Consider the following 16,678-nt stretch of genomic DNA (forward strand, 5'->3'; position numbering starts at 1 on the left):
TTCCTCATTAGTACCAGTGGAACATACAACTGCAGCAGTGAGGAAGGGGACCAGTCAACCTTTGCAAAGGGCCCTTTACTTCACAGTGGCACAAGTCACATTTTTCAGTAACTTTTAATCTGTTTGAGCTATAAACAATTTATTTGTTAAAATCGTCAAATTATGCAGCAGATGATGTACTATGTGCCAAATATGGAAGAGCCACAATTATGTGGAAAACATTTGCAAACTAGGATATTGTGCCATTCATGTTTGAACTGCTCTTGTGGAAAAAGGGAAAAGTGCTTATGACAGAAACTCCATGGCTGGGAGACAAATGGCTTGCGATTCCACTTTTAAGGATATTTGGGACATTCTGTGATTGGAAACATATCCCACTTTGTGAACGTATTTTAATGTCAATAACTCATAATAAACCTTAAATAAAAATGTGTATCTGTTGGTTAAATTCAATAACGTAATAAGCTGTAACCGGATAGTGAAATGAGAAACAAATACAAAAAATTGGGATATTTTGCTTTTTCTACCACACCTCTGACTCCCCGCACTGACCTAATCCACTGGCTATTACCGCCCTTTGATTCTCCGCCCACAGTTCCCCTACTTTTTTTCCAACACTTCTACCAGTGATATAGGAATCTTCTCATGAGAACCTTTGCAAACCTACTCGGTTAGCTGTTCAATGTCCCGTAGTGTAACAGTGGACTACTCTACGAAATGAAACATTAATATCTAGCACGTCCTGGTTAGATCATGAAATACAAATCCATAGCAAGCATTTTCTTTAATCAATATACTTGTTCATAATAAGCATGGAGCAGAGGAAACTATCTAAAATACAATGAAGTCATATGGTGTGAGGAAGAAAATAAATACATTTTTGCAGCAAACACATATCCGAAGATGTCAAGTTCTGCAGTTTAATTATAAGGTAAATTCGCATTTACAAAAACATTAATTGTATTAAAGGGATTTGAAGTAATAGAGAGAAATGTCAAGCCTAGTAGAGATAGAACGATAGAAATGGGATCTGTAGTATATAAGCAGCATTTTCTCTTTTTGCACGTTTAGTATGACAAATTTTCTAAAAACTAAATTGACACACATTTTCTCTACCTTAAGGTTAAGGCACATTTCTAAATTGCTATGAGGTAAATTTACGTTAAAAAATGTAAACATCCACACTGTCGTTGTGACTTGTGACATGGTCAGAGTGGCATTCAACATTTGGCCCACGTAGCACTTCTCTTTGACCTGCCAGTTTTTTTTGTCATTTTGGAAATCCTATCACCATAAAACCAACACAAATCTCGTCCGCGAAGAAAAAGGCACCATCCTTTTTAAAAATCCAAATCTATTGGCTTTGCCACAGAACGTTACTCTGACACAGGGAAGGTTCGGTTCTGTTTCAGACAGTACGCTGTCCTGTCGAGCGAAATTACATTGGTAAATATTTTGGTAGTGAGCGATGCAGCCATCTTGGATCTGAACACTTCCTGATCCTGGAGGGGCGTGGCCTTCCTGGTTTGGGAAAATCAGCTGTGTTGCTGCTGTCAGTAAACAAACGCCCGTCTGTATCGCAGCAATCATGGTTTCGTTGTGCCCGATCGTTGCTTGTTCTCTGCTTTGCCTGGCGCTCTACCCGTCTGGTCCCACCGCTTCCATGGTGGGGGGCTATCGTACTGCGAGCACCAACGACACCAAGGTGCTGAAGATGGCAACCTTCGCCACTGCCGAGTTAAACAAGCGTAGCAACAACCTTTTCACGTACGGAGTGATGGAAGTGCTTGAAGCACAAAAACAGGTGAGAGGGATAAGTTGAAGAAACTGGGATGTGGCATAGTAGAGGGGGTGAGCAGTAACACAAGAGACACATGAGCATGGAAAAGGGCATAGCAGAGAGTGTATAGTTCAAGGCAGGATAACGACCGGGTAGAAAAGAGCAGACGAATGAGCAGTCCTAAAAAAAGGAGAACAAATTGTTCGGTCCCCTAAAACTGCGGAGTCATGAGAGGAGGGCGGAGTCAAGAGAAGCAGAGACCATGGGAAAAAATGCACCTGCAGCCTTTTTACACTAACTCGAAATTAACTGACAATATAAAATATGATAGTAAACGTTTTTTTTTTAGGAGTTTTATATAGCGCGAACTTGACCCGGTATCCGGTATCAAAGCGCTTTACATAGCACCAGTAACGTTACATGAGGACACATTCATTTTTGTTAGGCACGGGGAGATTAAGCGATTTGCCCAGGATCACAGGATATTCAGTTTCATTGCCGAGACTCGAACAGGGTTCCCCAGATTCGAGGTTGACCGCCCTAGCCCAACTCATTTCTAAATAGAATATCTCGTTGTGTAGCATTACGAGCTAGGGGGTTAGCTTAAGACTTCTATCAGGGTCATTCTGAGTCCTGCTCTAATGCCGATATTGAGCATAAAATTGTGTTTTATTTTTCATGTCGAGCCTACAAGAGCTGTCTTGTTGTCGGCTTACCAAGAATATATAGGGGATTGGAGCTCGTTCATTGAGTACCATTGGTCTTCTTTCCTGTCTTTCTCATTGGCCTGCTTCCTATTCGTGTCCCAGCTTGTACCAATAGAGCATGGTCTCTAGGACAGCTCTTTTGATTGGCTGGCTCCTACTCTTACGCAACTTGTTTCTTAAGCACTAATTATTTCTTTTAGGTTAAGCTCTCCGTGAGAGTTTTTGTGTTTTCCAGCTGTCTCCCTCCTGCACTTCTCCCCACCTGCTCCTTGTATTGCTCTCTGATTGTTGTCAGTATGCATCTTTCCACTCTGTTCCATGATGCCCTGGCTTTCGTGAACTTCACCCATTGCTTTCTCACCCGTATGCTCCTGCCTGCTCCACGTTGCCAATTTGCCACTTGCTTCTCCTCCCCAACCCTGCCCTTCATGCTGCTTCCATTCCTCACCTCTCCCGTCTTTACTATTCCTTCTTTGGCCTCTTTCTTCTCATCTCCACTCCGGCCCTCTGCTTTGCTTCCCCTACCTGTTGCCTTCTCGCTTGCAGCTTGCTTCCACCCCCTCCATGTTGTTTCCATACCCTCGCAAACCTCCTCCTAACCAGTGCCTTCCATTTTACTTTTTCCCTTAGCTAAAATAAAGCTTCAATCTGATTTTTTTAAAAATTATTAACTCAGAAAAAAATGCCATTTTGTAAGCATGCACATGCGTGATGCACATGCCTACAAAAAGTATGCAGCCAGCCACCTCAGAGGCTTTAAAAAAATGTTTTATTTTGCCATGCTATGCTGCATAGCATCAGGTACTCTGTACAGACTAGCTAAAAACCATTGACAAAGCCAACAGGCCCGCCCCGAAGGCGAGACCTATTGGCTCTGCCAATGCTTCTTCACATTCTGAGTTCAGCACACTTTATTATGCTAACACCTCCTGGGAGCTTTCCCTCTCTCTGACCTCCAAGGTTTGCATGGGGTAAGCAATGTGGAAAGTGCAATAGCTTGCAGTTATCTCCCAAATAAAACTTGGAACTGTGCTAAAAAACACCTGCCATGTTGGTGAATTGCAGTTTTTGACCCAATATTTCTGTCAATCTCATAGGTGAACCTGTCTATACAACCAGGCTTAAGTAATAATTTGTTCCACATGACTAGTGGTAGACGAGCCAACACATTAACGGGAAGAGGCAAGCTCAGGGTCTCGCTCAGCTGTATGAGCTTGTGCTTGAGCTGATATATGAAAATATTTGCTGTGTTTTTCATGAAACAAACATAAAAATATGGTAAAGTCTCTTTAAAGTTCTAAAAAGTCTACTTCTTTAACATGCAGGAGTATTTCACCTCAGTATATCAGATTATAACACTGCATGGTAAGTATTAAAAGTGATCATTTTTAAACATGAACTAAGAAACATTTACCCCCCCCAACCTGAAGACTATGCAATTTGTGATTGAAGAAGCAAGTTTGTCGTCATGTGCACCCTGTATCTGACCTAGATTCTTATTACATATGAAACAACATTATTGTCTATTAAATTAAACACAAGAGGAAAGCAAACTTAAAAGATTTTCTTGCTCCTTTGAAGTTTGTGATTTCAATCCAGATACCTGAATGTTGGCTTTGCAATGATTTGTGAGGAGAGGTTAAAAAGGAAGGAACTGTGCTGGGAGATATAAACAGAAAAGGGGAGACGCACTATAATAAACCCTATAAATGTTCTGTTTTTCACGTTGATAATGCTCAAAGATCATTTTCATAGCGGTGTGGTACATTCTCATTGGATGCATCTGTGCGATAAATAAGTAGATGGGACTTCAGACTCGAGCTATTCCTCCTCCCAAGCACTACTCACATGAACACACCTCCTAGAATCAGGAAATTCAGTTACATGACATATTACTTCCATTTACACAAGGGAACAGGCGGGCAGTACTCCACAATCAGATGCCACCAACCATTAGTCAATTCATTGTGTGATTATGGAGAGGCTAGTCCTCCATGATGAAATGTGTGTCACTTTAGGGGTTAACCTATTGCCAAAAAGAGACCTGCACGCTATTGCTGAGCAGCATCCAAAAAATGTTGAACATTTATTGTTTGGAATCTTTAAATGAGGTGCAGGATCGCATATGGCTACTGTTTCAGGCACTGTCAACCCAGTTGACTATTACTAGCGTGTCTATTAAGTCTCCCTACCAAAACAAAAGATTACACATGCTCTAGAGTTCAAAACGTTGCTGCCTCTCACTTATGGCCAGAAAAGATGGATCATGTCTTGTCAGCACTGATGTTTCTACATTGGTTGTTGATCAAGCAAAGATTCAACATCAGAATCATCTGTTCTGTCCATAGGCCCTTCACAGTGCTGCTTTGAAAGACAGTGGAATTGGTATATCGTCAGTACTCAATTTGGTGTCTAAAGTTGGCTCCCCAGGATCAGTTATGACTACTTGCTTCAACATGCAAGTCACATAATTATAATAACATGTTTTTATGTAGTTTAGTTTAGTTTAGTTTAAAGGAGCTTGTAGAGCGCCTGGTGACGCCTGGTGACGCCTCCCGGCGTGTCCCCGCGCTGTGGAGAGAGTGAGTTTTGAGGAGAAGGGGAAACTATCATGGATTGAAGAGGCAAGTTTTCAATTTCTTCCTAAAGGAGGTCTCATTCACCTCTACTCGGATGTCCATAGGCAGGAGGTTCCAGTGCTTCGCTGCCATTGTGCGGAAGGATCTGCCTCCCATTCTGGCCTTTTTTGGACGGGCAGTTCTGAGCAGACCTGTACCTTTGGATCTAAGGGTTCTGTTGGGTTCATATGGCGAAGCCAGATCTGACATATAGGCAGGTGCCTTGTTATGGAGGATCTTGTGACACCATAGCAGAGCTTTGAAAATGATCCTCTTCTTGATAGGCAACCAATGGAGAGTTGCCAGAGAGGGTCGTGAAGGGGCTCTGCGGGGCAGTCTTAATACTAGGCGTGCTGCCGAATTTTGTAGGACCTGTAATTTCTTTATATTTTTCTCTGAAGTGCCTAAGAGTAAAACATTCCCGTAATCAATCCGGGAAGTTATTAGTGCCTGCGTCATAGTCCGTCTGGAGTTGAGAGGCAACAAGTCAAGGGTACGGTTGAGAGTCTTCATCACTCCGAAGCACTTGCCTACAGTTCTCTTTATATGGCTGTCAAAAGATAGCTTATTATCGACCCAGACTCCTAAGTTCTTCGCCTCCCGACTGGGAGGGGGCAAAGGACCCAAACAGGTGGGCCACCATTCTTTAGTCCAGTTGGTCTCATTACCTCCAATGATGATGACCTCTGTTTTGGTTCCGTTCAGTTTTAAACAGTGCTCTGTCATCCAAGAGGCCAGCTTGCTCATACAGTTGTTGAAGTTCGCAGCTTCCGTGGATGGGGCTTGCGTCAAAGATATTAAAAGTTGCGTATCGTCGGCGTAAGAGACAAGCTCCACGCCGAACGATTGCACCACCTCAGCCAGGGGGGCCATGTATAGATTAAACAGGGTGGGACTCAGGGCCGAGCCCTGAGGCACCCCCTGTTTTAGCCGTACACTGTCTGAGAGGGAAGTCCCTCTTTGGACTTGGAAGCTCCTATCGATCAGAAAGGCTTTCAGCCATCCCAGTGCCCTGTTGGTTACTCCGGCTTTGTTTAGACACTGTAGCAAGATGGAGTGTGCTACAGTGTCAAACGCGGCACTGAGGTCGAGCATGATGATGAGTGTTTTTAAGTGACACAATTTTCTATCGTTTTAGGCATTGTAAATAACCTGCTGGAGCTCCCTTTACTTTCTGCTTTATCTGGAGGCAGACCACAAAAAATACTGTAGATGCCGGAAGACTATCCTCTTACATCAAACTTATAGACTGTATTCAGTCTAATTTTTTGTTCTCTCCATCTTCTGCAGGCCCCTTTCATCTCTTGCCTCCCTCCACCACCACCAAGCCCTTTTGAGCAACGACAGGATTGTACAAGTGCTTTGCAATACCAATAAGTAGTAAAGCTTAACGAGGTTCAGCAGTTTCTTCTGCAGTTGTGTTTAGAGAACCAGTTAAACCAATCATGTAGATGCGCCCAGACTGTCAGCCATGACCAAGTGATCTCCTCCTAGTCCTGCAGCAGATTCTCAAGATGTAATTGCAGAGTTTGGATTGCAGCGGTTTTAAATTTCACTGCTCTAATGTATGTGCAGAATATCTGCCCTTTTGAATTTCAGGGATTGAGCCAGGAGGAGCAAGGCTATTAGGAGTATTTTATTAGTCAGCGCTTCCTCAGTCAGGCAGAAAAGTATGTAAGTGTTTGAGGAGGACTAACTGATCGAAGATTCCTGAATCCATCATTCATATGATTATATGTGTATCATTAATCTCTCCTTGCGAAGATTACTGACAAATGGACTCAAGACCTTTATGATCATCTTCCCAAAAAGAACAATTGATGGACAGAATGTAGAACAATATGCATATGCAAATCAGTCTTGACCCTGCTCCCAATGGGAACAGTCCAGCCTGAACTGCCAGGCCTGGTCCTCACTGGACTGGTACCAAGCCTCCTAGGACCGGTTTCGGGCTTTCATCCCTCATCAGCCAGGATAGCGTGACTCCAGTGCCATGGAGAGCACAGGACTTATGATGATCCTCAGCATACTAGAAAAACAACGCGAGACGAGAATGCAAGGGAAATGTGGGCATCCTAGAACTCCCCCACAGTCATCCAATTATAGTGATTCAGCAGAGAAAATATAGTACATTATTGCACACTTAAAATACACACTGTGTGTCGACCTGTTTGGGCATTCAAGGACCAAGTAAAACTTTCCTTACACCTACTTATTAACAGAAGCAATGGAGTACTACCCGTCTATAGCTTCGAGCATGGTACTGACACAATTGCTTTCTTCTTAAACCATATCCTGGATGCTAACCTTTAGTGGCAATTTCTTTAGAAGGTATTGTAATTGTAACAGTAATGGTAATCATATATCGCTTAATTGCTCTGACGAGGTGTGGAAGTGCTTTTAGACAAGTAGCTTGTTACTCTGGAACCCAAAATGACTTGGTCATGGATTACTATAGGGAAATATAAGTTATTATTTGAGTAGTGAGTCTCTTAGTTTGACTGAATAGGATCAAGGATGGATAGAGGATGGAATACTCTAGAAAGTGTTATTTGGGAGATCATAGCAGTAAAATGAGGTTTGGGGTGAGTCAAAGGAGGAATAGAGAAGGGAAGAATCTAGAAAGGGTTGTTAGGGAGATCATAGTAGTAACTTGGGGTTTGGGATGAGTAAGAGGAGAGATATAGGAGAGTAAATTCTAGAAACTGTTATTTAGGGGATCCCAGTAGTAAAATTAGGTTTGGAGAGAAGTCAAGGAGGGATAGAGGAGGGAAGAGCCAAGAAAGGGTTATTAGGAAGTTCATAGTAGTAGAATGAGGTTTGGAAAGAGTCAAGAGAGCCGAGGACATATTGAGAGAGGTACAGAATGAGACAAAGACTAGTGCATTGGAGAGAGTTGAAGGTTTTTTTCTACAGTACGAGTAAAGTAAACCATATATAAATACATAACTACATAGAAAGGGTATGCATGCATAAGGAAAATAATACACAGATAAAAAGTTGTAATGTATAAAGTTCCATATGTTTCATGTGTGGATAGATAGTTAGAAACTCAGACTTTCAAGTGTTGCTGTACGTAAAGCTTATATTATTGTGTATTAATATATTTTTTTTGTTGGAATTTATATGTTTTGTTTATTTATTTCTATTTATTTTTGTTTTATATTTTCCTAAATATTTCAGAAGTCAATCACTAATAGATACAATTGTTAAAACCATATTTACACATTGTGATAGATAAAAGAAAAGGAAACAAAGACCCATAAGCATCTAATCAAATAACTTAAATGAAAACTATTCAGTGACCTATATACATGTTAAGCATAAAATAATATAAACTGGGTCATGGGTCCCTGACATGTCGATCGCGAGCTACCAGTAGTTCCCTCGAAGATGATAAATGCTTGTCAGCAAGCTTGTGAATATACATCTGCCCACTGGATGAGGCAGCTGTTTAAAACACAGAACAGGTTTCTTTTAGGACTTGAAAATGGATAGTGGAGGATGATACATCTTAGCCTCATCTGAAAAGTTATTTATTTACTTTATTTATCCTTTCTTGCCTCTCCTCTCCTCCCTTTCCTTTCTCTTTTCCCCTGCTTTCATGTCTTTCCCTCTTTTATCAACTTATTTTATCCCCTCTTACTGTCTATCATTTAGCAGTACGTATTTCTTACCCAACTTATTTTTCTTTCCCTCCTTTGTTGTCCACTCGTTTAAGTTTCTTTCCCTGCTTTTGCCTTTATTTTACTCTTCCTATTTTTCTCACCGTCTCTCGTTGTTTCTCATTTCTTTCTCAACTTTTCACTATTTCCTAATTTTCCTCTTCTTTGATTCTTTCTTTTTAATTCTTCTCCTTTTGCATTCTCATAATTTATCATTTTTTTCTGCTTTTCTCTTTAATTCTTTTTTCATCGTTTTTCTCATTGCCTCAATTTTATCCTTTGTTTTTTCATTCATTATTTCCCTCCTTTTCTTTCTCTTGTTTTTCTTTCTTTCCTTCCTCCTTCCTTTTATTCTTATCATCTTTCTGTCTTATTCTTTTCTTCTCTTGGTTATTCTTTCTGCCTTCTCCTTTTCTTAGTGAGTTTACATACAGTGCTTTTTCCTTTCCTTTTCTCCCTTTTTTAATCCACTATTGTTATTTTCTTTGTCTCTCCTTTGTTTCTTTCCTATTTTTTCTTTTCTTTCTATCTTTTCCCCTTTCCCTAAATTCCATCCTTTTCTCATTTTTTTCATTCTTTTTCCTTTCTCGTGCTTTCTTTCTCTTATACTCTGTTGTGTTTGTGTTTATTTTCCTCTCATTGCTTTGTCACTGTTTCTTTCTTACTTTCATTTCATTCTTTCTTTTCAGTTATCTTTTTCTTTCATTTTCTTCTTAATTTCTCTTTCTTCCGTCATCTCCTTTCTTTCGTTTGCTCTTTTCTGTTTAGTATTTCCTCGTTCTTTCCCTCCTTTCCTCTATTCTTTCTTTCCCTGTCTTTCTCTGCTTTATTTCCTTATTTTCTGTTCCTTCACTCTTGCCTTTTCTCTCTTTCACGCTCTCTATCTCTTTTTCTCTATTTCTCACTTTTCCTGTCTCCAGAACAAAGGGACAAAACTCATGCTTAGGGACCCCAAATGTAAACCTTTTTTCTTCTGTGGACATTTACTGTATCCCTACAATTAATCAGTAGCTCATAGCTGTTTTCAATGATCAGAAGTAGCTCACACTATAAGAAAGGTTGGAGCCCCTCCACTGGGTAATAGCACTGATAACATTCAACCTAAAGTGCTTCAGCTAGTCACACGCTCAGCCGGTGTGGGTCCCTCAAGGCAGGGAAGATGTAGGCTTGTGACCTTACATGTAGGAGTAGTCTGGCAACCTAATTCTGAATTTGTTGTAGTCTTTTCATAGTTGATAAAGATGATCTGTGATAGAGGTCATTGGTGTAATCCAGTTTGGACAGTAGAAGAGCGATAATATCCTGGCGCTTGTGTGGAAGCCCTAAGTGGGAAAATATGTGTCACAGAGTGTTCATAGTAATGAGGCTTGATCTTTCTAATAGATCCACTTGGGCATTGATTGATAACTTGGAGACCATGGGAATTCAAAGGGTTCTTATTTCCTTAGATACTTTAGGAGATGGTTCCAGATTGTCAGGCCAAGCACAGAGTGGACATAATTTTTCCAATCGCCACATGTGAGTTTTTCAGTTTTTGAAGTATTCAATTTGAGAGGGCTCCATGTCTTCCAATGATCAACGGCTCTGAGGCACCGGATATATTGATGTTTCTAATGTGTTTTGGGCTTTCCAGTTTTAGAAGTATTTGTATGTCATCTGCATAGTTTAGCGTGGGAGCTGAAATTCATTGATCATTGCCTGTATTGACTTCATGTAGATGTTGAAAAGCATGTGTGAGAAGATAGAGCTGTGAGGGATCCCTGCTTTTGTGAAGTACGGTTTGAATGAGAAAGGGAGAATATGGATGACATTTGTTCTGTTTTGAGGGTAGGATGTGATCCTGTCGAGAGCAGTACCCTCTATGCTGGCTTCATAGAAACTTTGGATTAGAGTGTCATGGTCAACGGTGTTAAAGGCAGCTTAAAGGTCCAAGAGAAGTAGTGCAGCGACCCCGTTCTGGTTTACTGTGTTTTTGAGGTCACCCCAGATGGTGATAAGGGCAGGTTTTGTGCCTCCTGTGAGACAGGATCCTGTTTGGAATTTGGAAAGTATGGAGTTATCTTCAATGAATTGAGACATCTGACGAATGCTGCTCTTTCTATCAGTTTGACCAGGAAAGGTCCATTTGTAATCTGTTTGTAGTTGTTTGGATCATGTGGGTCCAGGTTTGTTTTCTTTAATCATGGATATATTTATGCCTTTTAAGGCTTCTGGAGAGATTCCTTTAGTTGAAGAATTATTGATGATTCTTCTTACTGGTGTGCCAGCAGAGGTAGTTAAAAGAATGTTCTTGAAGATATGTATTGGACAAGAGTCAGAAGGGCCGCTGACTAGCCTGCTTGCTTTAACAAAATCAATAAATTTACCTTTTGATAGTTGTCTGAAGGAATACAGAGGCTGCTTTATATTACCATGCAGGGGATTGTTGGAAATTAGTTGATGGAGGTTGCTTTCCTTTGTTTTAAATAGGATTCCACCATGTCTGCTTTTGTGGAGTAATGATTTGCCAATTTGTCAATAAATTCTTGAATAGTGGGATGATCTTTTTCAACGCATATAGGTTTATTGAGCCATTTAGCATTTTAATTCGGTTTGAATGGTACCTTTTTTTTCTTAGCTTTATTTGATTGTTGACTTGTTTATTCTGTTATGTTTGTGTAGGTGTATTTTGTCTTGATTGCTATTTGTTTTGAGCCAGGTGCTTTGCAGATTTGCAATTTGTTGTTTTATCTTTTTAGTTCTGCATTCCTCCCAGGTGCTTTTTCCCCTTTGTTCTGTTTTGTTGTACTTACTGGTTGGTTGATATGCTTTATTTCGATACATAAAATATCTTAAAAGCAATACATACAATAGAAATTAAAAAAGATATACAACAAGGTATACATCCTTGAGCTAAAAAAGACAATAAAACATTGGAATATATACAATTAAAAAGAATTGATTTTAGTATATACATTTAAAAAGGAATTAAATGGATACAGAAAGCCTATTTAATCGGATCAACCAAGACCATTTTAAAAATTTTGAAACGCCACATACTACAAGGGGGGTGGTATCTGTAAGTAAGATGCGAAGGGCCAATGAATATTGGCGGGTGCCAAATGATCTGCACACAGGTTTAAGTCAGCGCTTTCTTGGGTTACAGTAATCTGGACATTCAAAAAAGATATGGGCAACCGTCTCCGCCCTCGTGGAACATAGGGCACAATAGGGGGAGTGCTGGGAGCTAGATTTCCATCTCGATGTCAAATACCCTACTGGTAGAGTACCCACCCTAAGCCTAAAGTACAGAGCCCTATCAAATCCGATTGAAATCAAATCAAGATAGGGTTCGTAAGCCACCACGTCTTTAATTCGTAAGAAAGCTGCGGTGGAATTACAGTGGCGTGGGTAGCTAATGAGTTTAGAGGAGACCCAGTCCCAGTACAGTTTCTTTAAGGTGGCTTTGGGAGGGGCGGAGCGATTAACCCATGCTTCGCCCAATCCCAACTCCCCCAAAAGACTTTTGATATCCCTCAACCACTTTATAATATGCCAACCCCCCATAGCCATCACCTCGGACAGGCCCTCAGCATATGAGGCAAGTTCTGGGACCCTCCACAAACGAGCCCATAGCAACAGGGGCCGTAATCATGCCTGATATTCAATCGGTCTACATCCCAAGTCTAGTAACACAGGGACTGTGGGTGTGCTCAGAGGGAGAGCCATTAGATCTTTCAAAAATTTGCTCTCCACTTTGGCTAGTATCTCCATATTACAAGTACTCCACAGCTCAGCCCCATATAGTGCAGCGGTGACCCCTATAGCTTTATATATATCAATAACAGGGGCCATACAATGTTTAGGAGAAGAGCAGTGTTCCCTAAGTAACGCGCCACCCACTCTTTTATGGCTAAGCAACATTTTGTTAATGTGCGGGCACCAGCTCATGGAGTCGCTAAGCCGGATTCCCAGGTAGTCAAACTCTGCCACTTTCTCCAGTGGGCAGTTATTCAGCACCGGTGGACGCCCTAGTTTCCTGGGGGGATTCATGACCAAATATTTGGTTTTATCGACATTGATCACCAATCCCCTCAGGGAACAGAACTCCTGAAAGCGGTCGAGAAGCTTTTGAAGGCCTTGGGGGGTCTTAGAAATGAGGAGGGTGTCGTCTGCAAAAAGCAGAGTAGGGATTCGGGTGCCCGCCAGGGAGGGTGCATCGGCCGGTTCTTGTTGTAGATACTCCACCACCCCATTCACATACAAGGAGAATAGGGTGGGGGCTAGCACAAATCCCTGGCGGACTCCCCTGCACACCGGGATCCTATCTGTCTTTTCCCCCCCTATGCCCCACCGCACCTGTGCGTAATTCCCTGAGTGTAGTTTGGTTAGGAGCATCAATAAGTAGGGGGGCAACCCCATGTTTTGCAGGACCCTCCACAATTCCTCCCTAGGTACCAGGTCAAAGGCAGTCTTCAGGTCTATAAAGGCCAGATAAAGACTGCCCTGCCCAGCACCACTACCTTCCAATGCAGGAGCATTAGTCTAAAGGCCTGTTCGATAGTTCCAGTTCCCGACCGGAAACCCGCCTGAAAGTCTGACAAGATCTTATTATCATCTACCCATTGGAGAAGCCTCCCCAGGATCGCCTTCCCTGCCACCTTCTGGGAGGAGCCTAAAAGGCTTATGGGCCTATAGTTGGCATTGCTGTCCCGACATCCCTTTTTGAAAATCGGGACAACCTCCGCCCCTTTCCAGGAATCGGGTACAGGACCTCCCCCCAGGATTGCGTTCAGTAGGGAGGCGATCAACTTACCCCATTCCTTGGGGAAGGCTCGTATCAGGTCGCCCGGGATCCCATCTGGTCCTGCAGCTTTTAGTGGGACCAGAGTCTTTATTACAGCTTCGACCTCCCTAGCGGTAAAGGCATCGGGGAGGTCAACCATTGCTTCGACCACCGTGGATGGAATATCGCTGTTGCCCCCGCCAGGTAAGGAGTACAAGGCCTCGAAATGGTTGTACCAACTCAGGGCTGGAATGTTACATGTGACCAACGTGGCTACCGGCCTATCCCTATTCCTGACCATGCTCCAGAAACCCCTAGCATCCCTTCCTATACTGGGTGCCAAAAGGTCCGCCCAGAACTTTTCCTCCCACTCCTTCTTCGCTGCCTTCAATGTTTGATTGTAATCCTTTCTTGCAAGCCTGGTAGCTACTTGGGATTTAGATTTAACTGCACCCACCAAGGCTTTTTTCATAGTCCTACATTTCTTTGTATACCAGCCCTGTTTGATAGGTGGTCGCTCCCTATTATTAGCTCCCATACGCCCACCAGGAAGAGTAAATAAATTACTTAGTTCTCTGGTTAGGCTGCAGAAAGTCAACGAGACCTCTTCAGAGACTTGGGAGGACAGGTCTAGTTTGTTCGAAGCTGCAAGCAGAAGTCACCCTACGGCTGCAACTTTCTCTGGGGATAGGGTAAATTTAGCCCACTTCAGCCGTCGACCACAATTAGAGATATCGACTGCCTGGGGATTGGGGGCCATATGGGGGAGGGATTTCTTCCTTCCCCTAAGCCACAGGGGAGAAAGAACAAGCGAGAGGAGATTGTGATCACTCTCAATAGTCGGAATAATCTCCATATCCCTCAGGTCACCCCATAAACGTACACCAAGCAGGATGTAATCTATTCTTGATGTGTGATTTGTCCTGTTGTAGGTATGGGCCCCTTTTAGATCTGATTTAGACCTCCCATTGACTGCCCTCAAGTCAAATTCCATATTGAGGGAATTGATCTGTAAAGCCACTTGAGTCCATCTCTTAATGGGGGGCAAGGTCAGAGCAGGAATCCCCCGCCTTGAGTTCTCCTCTTCTGTGCCTAGTACATCATCCGAGTCGAGGGGCTCAAACGTGCAGTTAAGGTCAGCCGCCACCACGATATGGGACCCAGGGGCGCGCTGCCTAAGGAGATCCTCTAGAAGAGCAATAGTGGCCGATTGTGTACCACCCTTAGTTCCTCTAGCGTAGATGTTAAAGATGTCCAAAAGCAGGACACCCCTAGAGTCCCTTAGGGTGATGTTGAGGAGGTCGGGAGAGTTAGTAGGATGCTCCTCCACCTTGCACTCTAGGGAAGTCTCAACCCAGATAAGGAGACCACCGGAAGGGCGTCCCTTCCCTGCCACCGGGGGAACAGCTGAGACAAAGTGGGTTGAGTAACCCACCTTGTGACAAGACTCCCTGCACCAGGTTTCCTGGAAAATACAGATGGAATGACCCTCCACGAGGGTATTCCAATCCGGCAGGCCCAACTTCCTATCAATACCCGCGACGTTCCAGCTGCAAATCCTTAAAACTGGATCCGCCACAGCTCTCTCGCCGCGGGATACGATGCCATATTTACCCTCCAACTGATCCTGGCTTTCTATTTCGCTGCCCCTGCTTAATCTCCCATAGGACGGGTTATCTCCAAGTGCAGTAATAGGTGGCATTGTGCTGTCGACCAGGATGTTACCCACTGCTGGTTCTTTTGGGGCTGCGCCAACTATACCCATACTCTGTACCCAGGTAGCCTCCCCATTGTGAATGTAGACATGTTTTGTTGTACTTACTGGTATAATGATATAAAAAGCTTCCTGGAGCCACTCAAAGTTCTTGAATGGAATTTATTGTGCCTAGATCTGTGTTCGATGTTAGTTGTGTTTCTTAGTATCAAAACTGAGCTTGCTACAAGGCTTGCTATGTGGATGCCTAAAAGGTGGCCTCAGATGTATTGTTTTATGTTGGAAAGCTACCAGATGGGTCTGATCACGTGTCTGGAGTAATCCTGTGAAAGGGAACTAGTTCTGGATTTACAAAAATTACATCTTGGATGTACTCAGCATTGTGTGTGGGTTTGTGGATGATCTGATGTAGGTTCAATGTGTCTAGGCCAGTGATGATAGTTGTTGGATGGGGTGTTTTGGGTTTGTCAAACCATATGTTTAGGTCACCAAGGATGTATAGGTTGGATCTTAGAGTCATACGGTTTGAAACTGTGTCTAGAAACATGTCTGCGAAAGTTGGATTGCTAGGTGGTGGTCTGTAAAAAAGGGGGAAGTTACAGAAGGAGGTTGATGTAGAAGTTACAGAAGGAAGTTGATGCAGGGGTGCATCTGGTGATGAGGGCCTCACAACCTTGTAGGGAAATGTGTCAGCTTTGGTGAGATTTATTGATTCCTTGAATTTAACAGCTAGTACACCTCCTCCTTTACCTTTTTTTTTTTTTACAACACCAGAGCCATGCAATCTCCCAACCATGATCCACTTATGAAGAATAAGCAGGTTGTGCGTCAATGAGTAGTTTGCAGATGTGGTTGTTGTTTTTAGAGAATGATTGAGCATTTATTAGTAGGCAGTCTAGAGATTGTGTTTTGGTGGTAGTGTGACTTTGTTTTATAGAAGAGTGAACAGTATTCTTTAAACTTGTAGCAGGTGTATTTTTTTTTATAAATCTTTCTATTAAACATACATAGATTCAAATAAACAATACAGAGGAATCAGCCAGTTTATGTACTGTAATGACGCACAGGTGGAACAGGGTTATACCATTACATAGGAGGGGAATGTTACGGGGTGAGGAGGTCATCTTGTTCAATACGAGACTTTACACAAATCTCTCCACAATAGGTATTCCAAGGGCTCCAAATATGGGACCACTTTTTGGGGCATCCCGTGGCCGAGTACACCGTCTTCTCCCTATACATGCACCAATCAAAGTCCTTTTCCCAGGCTTCTAGTGTGGGGGATTGAGCTGCGCCCCATAGTTGTGCGCATTTTTTTTTAGCAAGCATGAACCCTAGTGTGGCCCACTGTGTCTGGTGAGTGTTCAGGTCTGTGGGTTCCCATATATTCAGGAGGCACCTTCGCGCCTCTGGGTGGAGACAGACATCT

The 16,678-nt window shown here is 42.7% G+C and overlaps 1 protein-coding gene across 1 annotated transcript in view; it reads left to right on the forward strand.

Annotated features, from left to right (window-relative positions):
* Nucleotides 1-1,507: 1,507 nt before the first annotated feature.
* CTSF (cathepsin F) overlaps nt 1,508-16,678 on the forward strand; it is a 429,275-nt gene continuing 414,104 nt past the window's right edge. Inside the window, exon 1 of the mRNA XM_086938552.1 lies at nt 1,508-1,804. Within this exon, the coding sequence (XP_086794678.1) occupies nt 1,589-1,804 (216 nt within the window). The 5' untranslated portion in view covers nt 1,508-1,588. The remainder of the gene's footprint in view (nt 1,805-16,678) is intronic.

The sequence above is a fragment of the Lissotriton vulgaris genome, chromosome 9, assembly GCF_964263255.1.
Source record: "Lissotriton vulgaris chromosome 9, aLisVul1.2, whole genome shotgun sequence".
NCBI lineage: Eukaryota > Metazoa > Chordata > Amphibia > Caudata > Salamandridae > Lissotriton > Lissotriton vulgaris.